This window comes from Dipodomys ordii, unplaced genomic scaffold, assembly GCF_000151885.1.
Source record: "Dipodomys ordii isolate 6190 unplaced genomic scaffold, Dord_2.0 Scaffold184, whole genome shotgun sequence".
In the NCBI taxonomy this organism is placed as follows: Eukaryota; Metazoa; Chordata; class Mammalia; order Rodentia; family Heteromyidae; genus Dipodomys; species Dipodomys ordii.
In genome coordinates this window covers 649891-666415 of record NW_012267400.1, presented here as the reverse complement: position 1 = coordinate 666415, position 16525 = coordinate 649891, and the positions used below count along the sequence as shown (strand labels likewise).

At 58.6% G+C, this 16525-nt stretch overlaps 1 protein-coding gene across 1 annotated transcript in view; it reads left to right on the top strand.

The window, feature by feature from the left end:
* The window catches only part of Cacna1a (calcium channel, voltage-dependent, P/Q type, alpha 1A subunit), a 155787-nt gene that overhangs the window by 122829 nt on the left and 16433 nt on the right, over positions 1-16525 (top strand). Inside the window, exons 33-46 of the mRNA XM_013034189.1 lie at positions 330-446; positions 549-614; positions 751-866; positions 2497-2647; positions 3307-3434; positions 6311-6407; positions 8465-8570; positions 11039-11146; positions 11256-11356; positions 11644-11753; positions 11839-11977; positions 12084-12197; positions 15718-15753; positions 16403-16521. Coding sequence (XP_012889643.1) covers positions 330-446; positions 549-614; positions 751-866; positions 2497-2647; positions 3307-3434; positions 6311-6407; positions 8465-8570; positions 11039-11146; positions 11256-11356; positions 11644-11753; positions 11839-11977; positions 12084-12197; positions 15718-15753; positions 16403-16521 — 1508 coding nt within the window. The remainder of the gene's footprint in view (positions 1-329; positions 447-548; positions 615-750; positions 867-2496; positions 2648-3306; positions 3435-6310; positions 6408-8464; positions 8571-11038; positions 11147-11255; positions 11357-11643; positions 11754-11838; positions 11978-12083; positions 12198-15717; positions 15754-16402; positions 16522-16525) is intronic.

The window sequence follows — 16525 nt, the reverse complement described above, 5'->3', positions numbered from 1 at the left end:
CTTCCTTCCCTTTTATTTTTGTGAGTGGGGGGTTGACTTTTTGAGTTGGTACCTCTCCTCCCCTCCTCCCATCCACTCTTCCCCTGGTTTTTCTTCTTTTTGCTTTTTCCTGAGTTGCTTTTTGTTTCTTTTCCTCTGCACCATTGCATTAATAGTGCTCTCTCTCCTCTCCCTCCTTATTTTGGGGGCGGGGCGGGTCTGGCTTGCTTTGTCGTTGTTTTTATTTTTTCTTGTCGGTTGGCTTCGTGTAGGGGGCCTCTGTGAGTGGTGACAGCTCTCAGCCGCTCGGGGCGGGTGGAGAGTCACCCTGCTTTCCTCCGTCTCCCCAGAATAACTTCATCAACCTGAGCTTCCTCCGCCTCTTCCGGGCCGCGCGGCTCATCAAGCTCCTGCGGCAGGGCTACACCATCCGCATCCTCCTCTGGACCTTCGTGCAGTCCTTCAAGGTGAGGGCGCTGCGGCGTGCGGGGGGTGGCGTCCCCCCCAGGCCCGGGATCCCCGAGGCTCCGGGGGCTCCGCGCCGCCTCACCGGCTGCTCTCCCCGCCAGGCCCTGCCCTATGTCTGCCTGCTGATCGCCATGCTTTTCTTCATCTACGCCATCATCGGGATGCAGGTGGGTCCTGAGCGCCCCAGCTGCCCAGAGCTGCCCGGGGGCCCGGAGGCAGCCATTGTTCATCCGGGGTCCCCTGGAGCCCCCAGGGCTGTGGCTGGCTGCCTCCCCGCCCCATTACCACCCTCCGATTCCCCAGGTGTTTGGCAACATCGGCATCGACATGGAGGACGAGGACAGTGACGAGGACGACTTCCAGATCACCGAGCACAACAACTTCCGGACCTTCTTCCAGGCCCTTATGCTTCTCTTCCGGTGAGGAAGGGGCGGGCTTGCGGTAGGGCGTGGCGTCGTCTGGGCGGGGCCTCGCTAGCCTCTTCCGGTTGGGAGAGCGCCCGCCCACATCCTTCCCTTCTGATTGGGCGAGGCTTGGCAGCATCTCTTCCGGTCTGGGCGTGGCCTCGCCTTTCTCTTCCGGCGGGTTTGCACCGCGCCTCGTCCAGCACCCAGGCGTCATCCGTCACTTCCGGTGGGGTTGGGCACACGCCGCGGGTGGCGTGGGCCTGTCCAGGCCACGGGCGGAGGGCGTTCTCCTCGGCGGCGCCCCGGGAGGCGGCCGAGGCTGCGGGAGGCCGGGGTGGAGTGACCGCAGGCCTGGAGAGGGAAAGCAGAGAAAAGGACACGCGCGGCTGGGGCGCTCGCCTGACGGCGCTTCGAGCGGTTGAAGCCTGAGACCGGAAGTGGGAAGGCGGGCGCTGGGCTGAAGGAGGCCGCCTGGGACTCGCTGTGGGATGGGGACGGAACTTCTGTCTGGGCCGAGGAAAATGATCCAGGGCGGAGGGGTGTGGTGGCTGCAGAGCAATACCAGCCTACTTAACGCTGCTGGGTTGTACATTCCAAAATGGTTGAGTCAGGTGCTCACGCCTGTAGTCCTCAGGAGGATGAGATCTGAGGATCGCAGATTGAAGCCAGCCAGAGCAGGAAAGTCTATTGGGGGGGAAGGGGGGCCGGGCGTGCTGAGGGCTCATGTGGCTTCCAGAGCAACCGATGAAGAAATGCCTCATAGTTAATAAGTTTCATATTAAATAAGTAATAAGGGGCTGGGAAGGTGGCTCAGTGGTAGAGCGCTTGCCTTGCATGCCTGAGGCCCTGGGTTCGATTCCTCAGCACCACATAAGCAAAAAGAAAAAAAAGCCAGAAGTGGCGCTGTGGCTCAAGTGGTAGAGCGCTAGCCTTGAGCTGAAGAGCTGAGGGACAGCGCCCAGGCCCAGAGTTCAGGCCCTATGACCGGACCCAAAAAAAAAAAAATCAGAACCTCCAGAGGATGAAGAATTAAACCCAAGAACATGGCCCAGCCCCTGTTTATACATTCAGACTGGCTGGGGGAAATTTTATTCGAGATAAGAGTTTCACAGACTTTCCTGCTCAGGCTGATTTTGAACCGAGACCCTCAGATCTCAGCCAAGTGTGAGCTACCAGCGCCTGAGATTATCTTAAAGGAGTTGGGGGTGGGGGCGGCAGCAGGAATCAGCCAAAGATGGGGGAACAAGGAAGTAGTGAGGCAGGCAGTTTTGATAACAGATCTAGGATGGCAGGGGTCACAGAGATAACAGGGACTCCTGGCTTTTGACAGCATGTCCACAGAAGGTCAGACACTCAGACAAGTGGAAAGTCTCAAGGACTTTTCTGTCCAGGTTGGCTTTGAACCAAGATCCTCAGATCTCCGCCTCCCTGAATAGCTAGGATGACGGGTATGAGCCACCGGTACCCGGCTATGTTGGCATGTTTAATGCTCCCTGGTCTTCACACAAGATGGATGAGAATTCCCCTGTCTGAGCTCCTAGGGAAAGTGGGATGATCAACCTGGGACTCGAACTCACACCTTGCCAACCTCAGAGCATGAGTGTCTGGGTCCCTGATGCCCCTCCCCCACCCTGGTCTGCAGGAGCGCCACCGGCGAGGCCTGGCACAATATCATGCTGTCCTGTCTCAGTGGGAAGCCATGCGACAGGAACTCCGGCATCCTCACGGCTGATTGCGGCAATGAATTTGCTTATTTTTATTTTGTTTCCTTCATCTTCCTCTGTTCCTTTCTGGTGAGTCTTTGGCCATGGAGGGGACATGCGGGAGGAGAGAGACAAATGGTTCTAACCCCAGAGCTCCAACTCCACAGGAGTGGACTTTTCTAGGATGTGACTGGTGGCAAAGACTTTCTCCTAGCCAGGCACCAGTGGCTCACGCCTGTCATCCTAGCCACTCAGGAGGCTGAGATCTGAGGATCACAGTTCAAAGCCAGCCTAGGCGCAGGAAAGACCTTGAGACTGTGATCTCTAAAGAACCACCAGAAAACCAGAAGTGGTGCTGTGGCTCAAGTGGTAGAGCACTAGCCTTGAGCTGAAGAGCTGAGGGGACAGCGCCCAGGCCCAGAGTTCAAGCCCCATGACCAATCAAAAACAAAGGTCACAAATGTTCCTGCCCAGGCTGGCTTTGAACTGCGATCCTCAGATCTCAGCCTCCTGAGTAGCTAGGATGACAGGCACCAGTGCCCAGCTTCCTTTATATTATTATTATTATCATCATCTTTTGAGTAGTTGCTCAAAGGATTTGCCATTCCCCAAAGATGAATACAGCGCATCTTGATCAGTGTCACCCCTTTCATCATCCGCCCCCATCCGGCCCTCCCTTCCTCCCCCACCTCTCCCCTCTCTCTCCCCTCCCCCATTCCGCTTTCTCTGGGCCTCCCTGGGCCCCGCAGATGCTGAATCTCTTTGTGGCTGTCATCATGGACAATTTTGAGTACCTCACCCGTGACTCCTCCATCCTGGGGCCGCACCATCTGGACGAGTACGTGCGGGTGTGGGCCGAGTACGACCCCGCCGCCTGGTAAGGTGCCATCTCCCCTGCCCTGCCCACCACCTGCCCACCTCCCGGACGGGCCACGCCGGCTAGTCCAGGAGTGAGATGGGAGGAATGGGGACTCCCTGATACACCTTAGGCTGAGCACCCGTGGGAGCCCTCCCTGCCCAAGCCCCCGGCCTCCCCCCACAGGAAAGGAGGGAGGCAAGGGTGGGAGCCCTGTCACAGAGCTGGGCCACAAGATGAGAGGGGAGCCAGGGCAAAGCTTAGAATAGATGCTGGGAAGGCGGCTCAGCGGTAGAGCACTTGCCTTGCATGCATAAGGCCCTGGGTTCCATTCCTCAGCACCACATAAGCAGAAAAAGCCGCAAGTGGCGCTGTGGCTCAAGTGGTAGAGTGCTCGCCTTGAGCTGAGATGCTGAGGGACAGCCCCCAGGCCCAGAGATCAAGACCCACGACTGACAAAAAAAAAATGAAATAGATGCTAGTCACCGTGGCTCACGCCTTTAATCCTGGCTTCTTGGGAGGAAGAGACTGGGGGACTGAGGTTCAAGGCTAGCCAGTGTTTGAGTGCAGAAGGGTACACCTGTCAACCCCGGGGACCCCGAACAGCCCACGCAGTACTGGGCATAAAACACAGCCCCACCTCACGAAGGACCAAGGAAGTGAACGCCGGTGGCTCACACCTGTCATCCTAGCTGCTCAGGAGGCTGAGATCTGAGGATCATGGTTTGAAGCCAGCCCAGGCAGGAGAGTCTGTGCCACTCTTATCTCCCGAAATAGTGCTGTGACACAAGTGGTAGAGCACCAGCCTTGAGCAGAAAAAGCCAAGTGAGCACAAGAGATTCTCTTTTCTGGCTCCAGGACAAGCACAAAACAATAAGAATGATAATAAATTGAAATAGGGAGTGGAGACATGTTTCAAACGGTAGAGCACCTGCCTAACACGTACACAGCTCTGAGATTCAATCCCTAGTACTGCATCCCCCCCCCCAAAAAAGAAAAAAAAACAGGAGGGCCAGGCATGAAGGCACACGCCTGTAATTCCAGCATTCAAGAGGCTGAGGAGGAGGATCACAAGTTCTAAGCCAGCCTGGGGTATGTAGCAGATCTTTCCAAAGCTCAGTGTCGAGCCTGAAAACGTCCCCCCAAGAAAAACAACAGGCCTTCAAGGGCCCTGTGAGGTTCCAGCCATGAAAAGACACCCCCACCTACACATACACACACACACACACTCTGCTGGGCACTGTGACTGACACCTGTAACCTAACTACTCAGGAGGCTCAGGTCTGAGGATGATGGTTCAAAGCCAGCCCAGGAAGTCTGTGAGACTCAAATCTCCCATTAACCCACAGAAAACGAAGTGGTACTGTGGCTCAAAGTGGTAGAGCTATGGCCTTGAGCGAAAAGCTCAGGGACAGCACCCAGACCCTGAGTTCAAGCCCTAGGACTGGCGCCAAAAGAGACACAGAGACTCCCCCCACACACATGGACACCAGCACCCCCTTCTCCCGGGAGCCTGAGCCTGTCCACATGACGGGAGGGGTCCTACCCTTGCATTCCCACAAACCCGGGCAGGCCCAGCAGGAGCCGGGGCAGCTGGGGAGAGCCATGGCTGGGGTTCCTTTGCCTGGGGCTCCTTTTAACTCTTCCCTCTTTTAATCCTAGGTCACAGCGGGGAGGTGCTGGCCCTTCAACCCCGGTTCCCCCTTGTGTCCCCCCTCGCCCCCTGTAGCCGGGGTAGATGGTGAGGGAGGGGCCTGGAGAGAGCCCCCTCCCCAGTCCGGAACCCTCAGCACCACCCTTTCCCTGGTGTGGGGGGATCTCCGGGTGCTCGTGGGGCGGATGCCTCTGGTCCCTGTCCTGAGTCTCTGTCACGCCATTCTTCACCCCAGGAGGCGACCCCTGCCTCTTCCTGGCTGCCTGGCTGTGCTCTGTGGGGAGCTGGTGTCATGGCAGGGCCCCCCCAGAGCTCCTCTAACTGGGTCTCTTCTCCTTTCAGCGGGCGGATTCATTATAAGGATATGTACAGTTTATTACGAGTAATAGCGCCCCCTCTCGGCTTAGGCAAGAAATGCCCTCATAGAGTTGCTTGCAAGGTGATTTTTCCAGAGACCTGCTGCCTCTCCATGGAATGAGCGTGGCTTGGGGTTCAACAATATATATATTTCATATATATATATACATAGAAAACTGAAGAAGGACAACAGCGCCATCTTTCTCTTGCATTATAAACTAGCCAAGTCTCTTAGCTGAAAGAATGCAATCACATAGGCTCAGCCAAGCATGGAGCATTATTTCCCTGCCCCCCCCCCAGCCATTTCTGCTTGCTCTTAGCTAAAGCCCATCCAGGGCCCCCCAGATCAGATAGCTCCCCTGTGGGGGAAAGGTGGTAATTTTGCATTGCCTGCCACCCCCCAAACACACACCATCACCTTCACTCTCCTCACCCCGCAAAAGCCCCAGCCCTCCTCTCTCCCCATCCTGGCTCCCCGGTTCCCCTCAGAGACCAGCCTCAGCCAGACGGACACCCCCAAACTGCCAAATCTGAATACACCGCTCTCTTTTCTCTTTCACACTCTGGAGCAATACAATGATCATTTTTAATGACCTTTTCTTCCATTTTTCCCCCCTTCCTCCTCTCTTCTGTTTATTTGGAATATCTATTTTATCATTCCCTGCCTCTTTCTCTACTTTGGCCAATTGTGTGGTTTGGTTTTCTTTATTATTATTATTTTGATGTTGGGTTTTGTGGTTTATTTTTTGGTGTATATGTGTTTTTCCTTTTTTTCCCGTTTCTTCCCCACTTCCCCTTTTCTCCCCCCCCTTCGTCCCCACCCCACCCCCCCCCCCCCCCCACCCCACCGGTTCTTGTGTTTCGGTTTTGTGTCTGGTGCTCCCAGGGGCCGCCTGTCTTACCCGGACATGTATCAGATGTTAAGACACATGTCTCCGCCCTTGGGTCTGGGGAAGAAATGTCCGGCCAGAATGGCTTACAAGGTAGTTTATCTTCACCACCCAGATCTCCAAGCACTGAGATGGTTTTTATTCTTTTTTTTTTTCCAGTGCTCAGAACAACCGTTCCAGCCTCTTTTCTTTTTTTCCAGCGTTTTCTTCCTCCTCCTCCTTCTTCATTGATTTCTTTCTTTCTTTTTTTCCTTGTTCTCCTCGAGTAACTGGCTCATGACCCCCTCGACTCTGCACACTGTGTCCGTCCTCTCCTGATGAGTGTCTACGCGTTTTGAGACTCCATTATGGCCAACACGCGGGGGGGAGGAGGAGGGGAGCCGCCCCCCACATCCCCACGAGCCAAATTGGACCCCATAGGCCTCCAGAGGAGGCGCCACGGCGTCTCTGCGCCCCTCACAGCTCCCAGGCCGCCACCCGCCCGCACACCTGAAGCTGCTCTCTGACTTAGGGACTTGGGGGGATCTGACACCTCCCCCCAGACACCCCAACATGCCTGTCCTTTGTTTCAGAGTGGGCCGGGGGCCCAGGCCGCGGCCGCGGGGGCGGGGGCTGCATGCTGCTGACGGAACGAGGGGTCTGCCCGACCTCCCTCGGGACCTCTGTCCGGGGGACCCCCCGGTGCCCGCGGACAGACGCTCTGTCCCCCTCCACTCCTCCTGGAGAAGTTCAGGAATGGCCTTTTTATTTAAGAGACCCCCAAATTAGCCTGTGGTCCCGTCTCCCCACCCCCCACCCCTGGGGCTTCCCTGTCCTCCCGTCTGTCCGCGTCGGTCCCCCCTCCACCTCTCTGCACCTGTGTCCCCCGGCCCCCAGCTTCCTCGCCCCCCTCCCCTGGCCTCCGCCCGGAAGGCTGTGTCCACGGCTCCACTCCCCCTCTTTTCCACGGAGCACATCTGCTGGAAAACCCGAGGGAGAGCCGCCCTGAGCAACGCGGACACCCCCACTTCCGAGATGGGGACCCGCCCTGACCCAAGAAACCGGCCCCCTCGTCGGCGTGACCCCCCCCTCTCCGGCCTCGGCCCCGCTTCCTATCCCTCTGGATCTGCCCTGACCCCCCCCTCCCATCTGTCTCACCCGTGTGGATCCCCTCGTGAACCCCAAACTTGTCCCAGCCCCCCCCAAACATCCGTGCCAAACCAGCGCGGGGCGCCGAGCCCCGGCCCGGGACGCAGGGACTCGCCTCGCCCCTGAGTGGCAGGGATGGCCGCCCCCCTCTCCCCGCCCGGGCACCGAGACCCCCGATCCGGCCACACCCCAGACACCTCCCACGGAGCTATGAATGAGTCTCCAGATGCTGTCTGCACGCGCCCTGTCTGTGCTGTGTGTGTGCGCGCCCGGCTGCTGCACGTGTGTCCGCGGCGGGCGCCGCCTGCCTGCCTGCCGCCCCTGCCACCCCGTCCGCCCGGGCCGGGCTGCCCGGGGCCGGGGCGGGACGGGGAGCCTGCCCTGCCGCCGGCCTGGGAATCCGCTGCCTGGGGCTGTTTGCCACCCGCTGCTTGAATCTGCCTCGTGTTCCTTCTCTTCGGAGTCACAAAAGTTTGCGACCCTTCGGGAAGAACTCTGGGGCAGGGCGCGGGGGAGGGGAGGAGAGGGAACGTCTAGAATGTGGGGGTCAAAAACAAAAAACCGGGGCCGGTGGCTCCCGCCTGTCATCCTAGCTACTCAGGAGGCTGAGATCTGAGGATCGCGGTTCAAAGCCAGCCCGGCCAGAACATCTGAGAGACTCTGATCCCCAATGAACCACCAGAAAGCCGGAAGTGGCGCTGGGGCTCAGGTGGTAGAGCGCTCGTCCAGGGCTGCGGGACAGCGCCCAGGCCCAGAGTTCAGGCCCCACGACTGCGGGGGGCGGGGGGGGGCTGGACCTCGTAAGCGCTGAGATCCAGGCCAGCCTGCGCTTCCGGCCAAGTTCGAGGCCAGCCTGGGAAGGCCCAGGGCTCCGTCCGGCCTTGGGTCAGACACCCACGGAGCGCCCGCGCCGAGTCTCCAGAGTTCTTCCTGCGGGTTTTCTGGGGTGAGGGATGGGGTGGCTTCTGGGGGGACCCAAGCAGGGGCCCCGGAGTGACCGCCCTCACCCCGGTTTCCTGTAGAGGCTCCTACGGATGGATCTGCCCGTGGCCGACGACAACACGGTCCACTTTAACTCCACCCTCATGGCGCTGATCCGCACGGCCCTGGACATAAAGATCGCCAAGGGTAAGGATGGCGAGCGGAGGCGGAGGGCAGCCGAAGGGCCCCCGCCGCCCGGGAACCAGGGACCTACCGCCCCCCTCTTCCTTCAGCCCCCCCCCACGCCCTCAGGGAGCGCCTTGCGCATGCGTGCCAGATATCGCTCCACACACAGGGGGGGGGGGGGGGCGCACGGCGGCGTAAACGAGGTCGGGAGGCCGCCAGGCCGCACAGCACGGGGCCGGCGCCTCGGTCGCTGCAGAGGCACGGAGGCGGGGGTCACACCGGGCTCCTGGGAGCAACAGAGAGGACAGGACAGGAGCCAGGGAGGAGAGGGGAAATCGAGGCAGAGATGGCAGCGCCTCCGGAGCCTGGGTGTGGAGTCCTGACTCGGGTGCTCACGGGCGCCATCTGCTGGGTGTATTACGGGGAAACGTGCTGGGAGGGCGGGACACCCGCCGTGGGGCGTGGCTAAATTCAAAGGTGGAGGCCCCGTGGGAGAGTTTTCGGCCTGCCCAGGCCCTGGGTTCCATCCCCAGCACCGTGCACGCGCATGCGCACACACATACTAGCCTGGAAGAGCCTCTGCTCCCAGGTTTGGATGTATCACCAAGAAGGTATACCAAACAAGGCCCAGCCGGGCGTTGGGGCTCACGCCTGTCATCCTAGCTACTCCGGAGGCTGAGATCTGAGGATCACGGTTCAAAGCCAGCCGGGGCAGCAAAGTCCGTGAAACATCTCCAATGAACCACCAGGAAACCGGAAGCGGCGCTGTGGCCCAGGTGGTAGAGCGCAGGGACAGCGCCCAGGCCCAGAGTTCAAGTCCTACAACCAAAAATAACCCAGAAGTGGAGCTGCGGAACAAGTGGTAGAGCGTTAGCCTTGTGCAAAAAGAAACTGAGGCCGCTACAGGATCGCTCCCCCCCCAAAAAAATACAGACTCAGGTGTTGTCACAAAGCCTCAGCAGGCTCTCCGTGGTATGGCTCTGACTGATAAAGGTTTGCTGAGGCTCTGTTCATCCCAATGACTTGCTGATGACTGGATGTGCTGATCCCAAAGCCGAAAGCCACGACCCTCTTCCCTCCTCCCTTCCCATCTGGGAGAGATGGGGGGTGGGGGGAGAAACACTGTTGGTCCTGAGCTGCTTTTGCTGAAGGCTAGTTCTCTACCACTTGAACCTTCCTACTTTTTAGTGGTTCATTGGAGCTAAGTCTCATGGACTTTCCTGCCCAGGCTGGCTTTGAACCACGATCCTCAGATCTCAGCCTCCTGAGTAGCTAGGATGACAGGCGTGATCCACCTGCGCCTAGCTTCTGTTTTGTTCTTGAGACAGAGTCTGTGTGGTGGGGACTGGCCTGGAATGTGTGATCTTCCTGCCTCCTCCCCCTTAGTAGCTGGGATTACAGGCATACTTCACCATGCCGAGCTGGTCTCTCTCCTTCTTATAAAGGACCCAATCATGGGACTATATCTTGGTATCAGTTTTTGTTTCTTACTTTGAGACAGTTTCTCACTATGAAGCCCAGGCTTACCTAGACCTTTTTTTTGTTTTGTTTTGTCTTATTTTTGGTCTGTCATGGGGCTTGAACTCTGGGCCTGGTCACTGTCCCTCAGCTCTTCAGTTCAACGTAAGCACTGTACCGCTTGAGCTACAGTGCCACTTCTGGTTTTCTAGTGGTTCATTGGCGATAAGAGTCTCATGGACTTTCCTGCCCAGGCTGGCCTTGAACTGAGAGATCCTCAGATCTCAGCCTCCTGAGTAGCTAGGATGACAGGCGTGAGCCACCTGCACCCAGCTTTACCTGGAACTCTTGATCCCCCTGCCTCAACCTCTCCAGTTGCTGGGATTACATATGTGACCACCAAACCCACCTCCACCAAAACCCTAGTCACCTCCCAAAGGCCTCACCTCTAAACCCCATAGTCAAATTAAGTTTCCACTTGTATTTATTTATTTTTGTACTGATCCTGGGCTTGAACTCAGGGCCTGGGCACTGTCCTTGATCTTCTTTTTGCTCAAGGCTAGCACTCTACCATTTGAGCTACATCTCCACTTCCCAGATTGTTTGGTAGTTTATTGGAGCTGAGTCTCATGGATTTTCCTGCCCGGGCTGGCTTTGAACCAGGATCCTCAGATCTCAGCCTCCTGAGTAGCTGGGATGACAGGTGGGAGTCTCAGCAACCAGCTGCAGAGCTTGTCTGAATACGCAGGGGGAGCTCAGGAGGGGGCAGTGACATTTAACCCCACAGGATGTCCCCACATCCTGTGAAGGAGATCCCATCCCTGGCCGCCTGAGCCTTCGCCACGCCGATCACCAAACAGGTCCTGCTGTTGTCATCACATTTCACAGATGGGGAAACTGAGGCAGGGGGTAGCGTAGCCCAAGCCACGCAGGTGGTGAGTGAGATTTGCGGCGCACAGTTGGGGCGGTCAGGTAGCCGGGAGGTGTGGACTCCGAGGCCCCGGTCAGCTCTGCCCGAACCCCCATCGCAGGTGGAGCCGACAAGCAGCAGATGGACGCGGAGTTGCGGAAGGAGATGATGGCCATTTGGCCCAACCTATCACAGAAGACGCTGGACCTCCTGGTGACTCCACACAAGTGTAAGAGCCGGCCACACGCAAGGGGGAAAAGCGCGCCAGGGAGGTGGCAAGGATGGGGGGAGAGGGGAGAGGAAGGGGGGCCCTGGTAAGCCGACTCTGTGCCCCACAGCCACGGATCTGACGGTGGGGAAAATCTACGCTGCCATGATGATCATGGAATACTACCGCCAGAGCAAGGCCAAGCGGCTCCAAGCCATGCGGGAGGAGCAGGTACTCGAGGCCTGATCTGAGATGGGGGGGGGGGCTGTTACCATGGCGACCTGCCAGCATCAGGGGCGTGGCCAATTCCGGGAAGGTCCGGAGGCTGAGCGCGGATCCTGGGGCGTCGCGGGTGGAATCCATCCCGGCCAGGAAAGTCCGTGAGACTTCGCTCCCATGAACCACCCCAAAAAGTGGTAGAGCGCCAGCCTTGCCGGGGACACGCGCGCGCACGCGCGACCCCCGGGGAGGCCCGGCGCTCGGCCGTCTTACACACCCCCGGCTCACTGTCTCCCCAGAACCGGACGCCGCTCATGTTCCAGCGCATGGAGCCCCCGTCCCCGACGCAGGAGGGGGGGCCCGGCCAGAACGCCCTCCCCGCTACCCAGCTGGACCCGGGCGGAGGCTTGTGAGTGTCCCTGGGCCAGGAGAAGGGGTGTGGGTGTGGGTGCCCCCCGCGCCCCTCGCCATGCCGGCCTCCGTCCCCCACGCAGGATGGCTCACGAAGGCGGCATGAAGGAGAGCCCGTCGTGGGTGACGCAGCGGGCCCAGGAGATGTTCCAGAAGACGGGCACGTGGAGCCCGGAGCGAGGGCCCCCCGCCGACGGGCCCAGCGCCCAGCCCAACTCGCAGGTGCGGCGGCCCCCCGCGCAGGCCCCTCCCGCCACGCGCCCGCCCCCCCCCCGCGGCCTGGGCCGCGGCCCCCGGGGCTCACGCGTGCCATCCTCTTGGCCCGCAGTCGGTGGAGATGCGTGAAATGTGCACGGAAGGCTACTCGGACGGCGAGCACTACCTCCCCATGGAGGGCCAGGCCCGCGCCGCCTCCATGCCCCGCCTCCCCGCCGAGAACCAGGTGAGGGCTTTCGCCGCCCCGCCCGCGCCAGCCACGCCCATCCGGGAGGGGCGGGGCTCCTGCCTCCCCTTTTCCTCGCCACGCCCACTTTGGGGCGGGGCAGGACCTCCGGAGAGGTCGGGGCGCTGGCCTCCCCTCCCCCACACACTCCAGGCATCTCTCCTTTGGGCACTCAGGGCTGGCTGTACACAGGCCACACCCACTCCAGGCCACACCCACCACCCACTCCCAGCGGCCTGGACCTCCCCAAGTAAAGCCAGAGAGGCGAAGGGGTGTCCTGGGCAGAACTTGGTGGCTTCCCTTGACTCGCTCGCTATGGGGGAAGGGGGGCAGTGAGAAGCCACTGGGGGCAGTCTCTATCAGAACATGTATGACAACTGCTGGGCGACACTGACGCACACCTGTAACCCAAGCCACTCTCCTAACAGGATCACATTTTGAAGCCAGCCAGGGCAGGAAAGTCTTATCTCTAATTAACCAACAAAAATCTTATCTCTGATTAGCCAACGAAAACCAGACTGGAGCTGCGGCTCAAGTAGTAGAGATTGTTTTTTTTTTTTTTTTTAGTTTTTGGTTTTTGCCAGTCCCGGGGCTTGAACTCAGGGCCTGGGCACTGTCCCTGGGCTTCTTTTGCCCAAGGCTAGTGCTCTACCACCTGAGCCACAGTGCCACTTTTTCTGTGTATGTGGTGAGGAATTGAACCTTGGGCTTCATGCATGCTAGGCAAGCATTCTACCACTAAAGCCACCTTCCCAGCTCACCAAGTGGTAGAGTTCTAGATTTGAGGTTTTTTTTTTTTTTTTTTTTTTAAATCTAAGACAGTTCCCAAAACCTGAAAAGAGAAAGGGCTGGAGATATGCTCAAGCGGTACAATCCCTGCCTATAAAGGGTCCTAAATCCACAGTGCCGCCACAGAAAGTCTAGGCACCAGTTGCTCATGCCTATAATCCTAGCTACTCAGGGGGCTGGAATCAAAGATTTGAGGTTTGAAACTATCCAGACAGAAAAATATGCTAGACTCTTATTTCCAATTAACCAACAAAAACCTAGAACTGAAGACATGGCTTGAGTGGTGGGGCACCCGTGAGCAGAAAAGGCCTCGTTCCACACGCACAGGCGTGCACACATACAGGCCAGGCACCCATAGCTCATGCCTGTCACCTACTAGAGCGCTAGCCTTGAGCTCAGGGACAGCACCCAGGCCGAGTTCAAGCCCCAGGATCTGAAAAAAAAAAAAAAAAGAAGGAAGGAGGGAAGGAGGGAGAAAAAAGAGGTTGAGATCTGAGGATTACTTTCTAATCCAACCCAGTCAGGAAAGCCCGGGAGACTCAACTCTGATTAACCACCAAAAAGCCTGCTATCCGAGAGCAAAAAAAGCTCAGGCCTGCGCTGGTGGCTCATATATGTAATCCCAGCTACTCAGGAGGCTGAGATCTGAGGATCACAGTTCAAAGCCAGCCCAAGCAAGGTTTGTGAGACTCTTATCTCCAATGAACAACCAGAAAACTGGAAGTGGTGCTGTGGCTCAAAGTGGTAGAGTGCTCATCTTTGAGCTGAAGAGCTGAGGGACAGCACGCAGGCCCAGAGTTCAAGCCCCATAACCTACCAAAACAAAAGCTCAAGCTGGGCACCGGTGCCTCACACCTGTAATCCTAGCTACTCAGGAGGCTGAGATCTGAGGATCGCGATTCAAAGCCAGCCCAGGCAGGAAAGTCCTTAAAACTCTTATCTCCAGGGCTGGGAAGGTGGCTCAGTGGTAGAGCACTTGCCTTGCATGCATGAGGCCTGGGTTTGATTCTTCAGCACCACATAAGCAGAAAAAGCCAGAAGTGGCACTATAAGCAGAAAAAGCCAGAAGTGGTGCTATGGCTTGAGTGGTAGAGCACTAGCCTTGAGCTGAAGAGGTGGGACACCAGAGTTCAGGCCCCATGACTGGCCAAAAGAAAACAAAACAATAAACCAATAAACCACCAGAAAACTGGAAGTGGTGCTGTAGCCCAAGTGGTAGAGCGCTAGCCTTGAGCTGAAGAGCTGAGGGACAGAGCTCAGACCCAGAGTTCAAGCCCCACGACCAACAACAACAACAAAAGAAGCTCAGGGACAGCACCTAGGCACTGAATTCCGTGCCCAAGACTGCCCCCCCCCTCAAAAAAAGAGAAAACCATAGAACCTGAACTAGGATTACAGGTGCTGTGGCTCACACCTGTAATCCTAGCTACTCAGATTGGAGGACCACAGTTCAAAGCCAGCCCAGGCAGGGAAGACTACTCAGAAAAAGCTGGAAGTACTGCTGTGGCTCAGGTGGTAGAGGCCTAGCCTTGAGCAAAAGAAGCTCAAGGACAGTGCCCAGGCCCTGAGTTCAAGTCCCGGGAAAGGAAATGTAAAACAAAACAAAAAACACCACTACAGGGTTAGAGGTGTAGCTCAGAGGTAAAGCGTGTGCTTAGCATGTGAAAGACCCTGGTTTTTATCCCCATCACACAGGCATGTAACACGCACGCTTATGTACACACATGGAAGTGTGCACCTGCTGCACATGACATACAGCGGGTGTGTGCATGCGTGCTTTGTAGACACAGGTGCTCTGTGCAGGCTTGCACGTATACATGGGTCCACACTGCAGAAAGAGTCCAGGCTGGGTTTGGGCCTTGCATTTCCTCTCTAGAGGGTGGGGTGTGTGTGTGCAGATTTGTGTGTGTGTATGTGTGTGATTGTGTGTGTGTCTGCTTTAACCCAGCTGCGGGGCAAATGATCCCTCCTGCACCATCACCCCAAGGAGCGAAGGCTGAAGGCCACGCAGGGGGTGCAGGGGTGGCATGTCTGGCTGCGAGCGCTTGGCGCGTGGCCCTGGCGGTGTCTGCACGAAGTGGAGGCTGTGCTGTGCCTGGCTGGAGCAAGGCTGCCCGCGGGCGCCGGTGCATGTGGCTGGCTGAGCTGCTGGTCTCAGGACTGGGCTGGGACCCGCTGTGTCGGCCGCAGGCCGCCCCCTGGGGCGAGGGGAGGAGCCTGTAACCCTAGCCACGCAGGAAGGTGAGATCTGAGGAATGAGGTTCAAAGCCAGCTGCGGCAGCTGAGACTCCTCTCCAATGAACCACCCCCCACAACACCACGTGGAGCTGCGGCTCCTGTGGTAGAACGCCAGCCTGGAACACAGATGCTCAGGGCCAGCGCTCAGGCCCTGAGTTCAAACCCCAGGACCAGGAAAAAATTAGAATAAAAGGCTTTGAGCCTCAGCTGGAGCCAGGGTGGGTGCATCGCTTGAGGCTGGAGCCAGGGGCCTTGCTGTACCATCTGTCTGTCTCCTGCCTCCGCCATCTGTCCGTGTGTCTCCTGTCTGTCTCCTCTGTTGTTTTTTCCCCCCTGGGGGGGACAGCTAGCAGATCCCAGGGTGCCATCACCCACCCTCCGACTCTTAACTTCTCTCTCTTCCCCTCCTCCATGCGCCTCCCTCCCGCTCCCTCCTTTTATATTTATTTCCTTCTTTCTGTTTTTCTGTGTGCACCATCTGGGGCTGGGACAGAGGAGAAGGGGCCGGCCACGTGGGAATAACCTCAGCGTATGTACTGCGCCTGCGCCGAGCCCGGCCCCTCTTCCTCCCCACCCCCTGGGCAGCCCCCCATCACCTCACTGTCCCCCACCCCCAGCTTTTCTTTGTAGACCACACCCTTCCCCCCACGGAGCCTCCTCTTCCTCATACGTTGTGTGTGTGGCAGGGGGTCACCCCTCACCCCTCTCCCTCCTCTGAGCCCCCAATCTAGGGGGCTCCTTGCCCCCCCAAGAGATGGCCTGGTTCCCCAAGCTCCTGTTTCAAACCTGCCACCGACCCTGGAGAGCCTGTCCTGGCTGAGCCTTGGTGAAAAGAGGGGGGTCCCCGTCTTGTCCACGGATGGCAGAGCTGATGGGGGTAGGAAGTGGGGGACTACGGCTGGCCGTCCCCCAGGGTCCCCGAGGCTAGGGCAGGCGGCCGGGGTCAGAGCCGTGGGAAGCTCAGGGCCGGTCCGTCCTGGCCCGCCAGGGTCCCGGGCTTGGGGTCCTCCGGCACGAGGGACGTCAGGACGGGCCCGGGAGACCCCAGAACAGACCCTAAGTGCAGCCCTGGAGCCGGGGGACACAGGGGACCCCGGCTCCACGCCGGGAAGCCAGGCCCAGCCCCTGCCGGACGCGCGGGGCCCCCGCTGACCGGGGCCCGGGCCTGTCCCCTCCAGACCATCTCGGACACCAGCCCCATGAAGCGCTCGGCCTCCGTGCTGGGCCCCAAGGCGCGGCGGCTGGACGACTACTCGCTGGAGCGGGTGCCGCCCGAGGACGCCCCGCGCTTCCACCAGCGG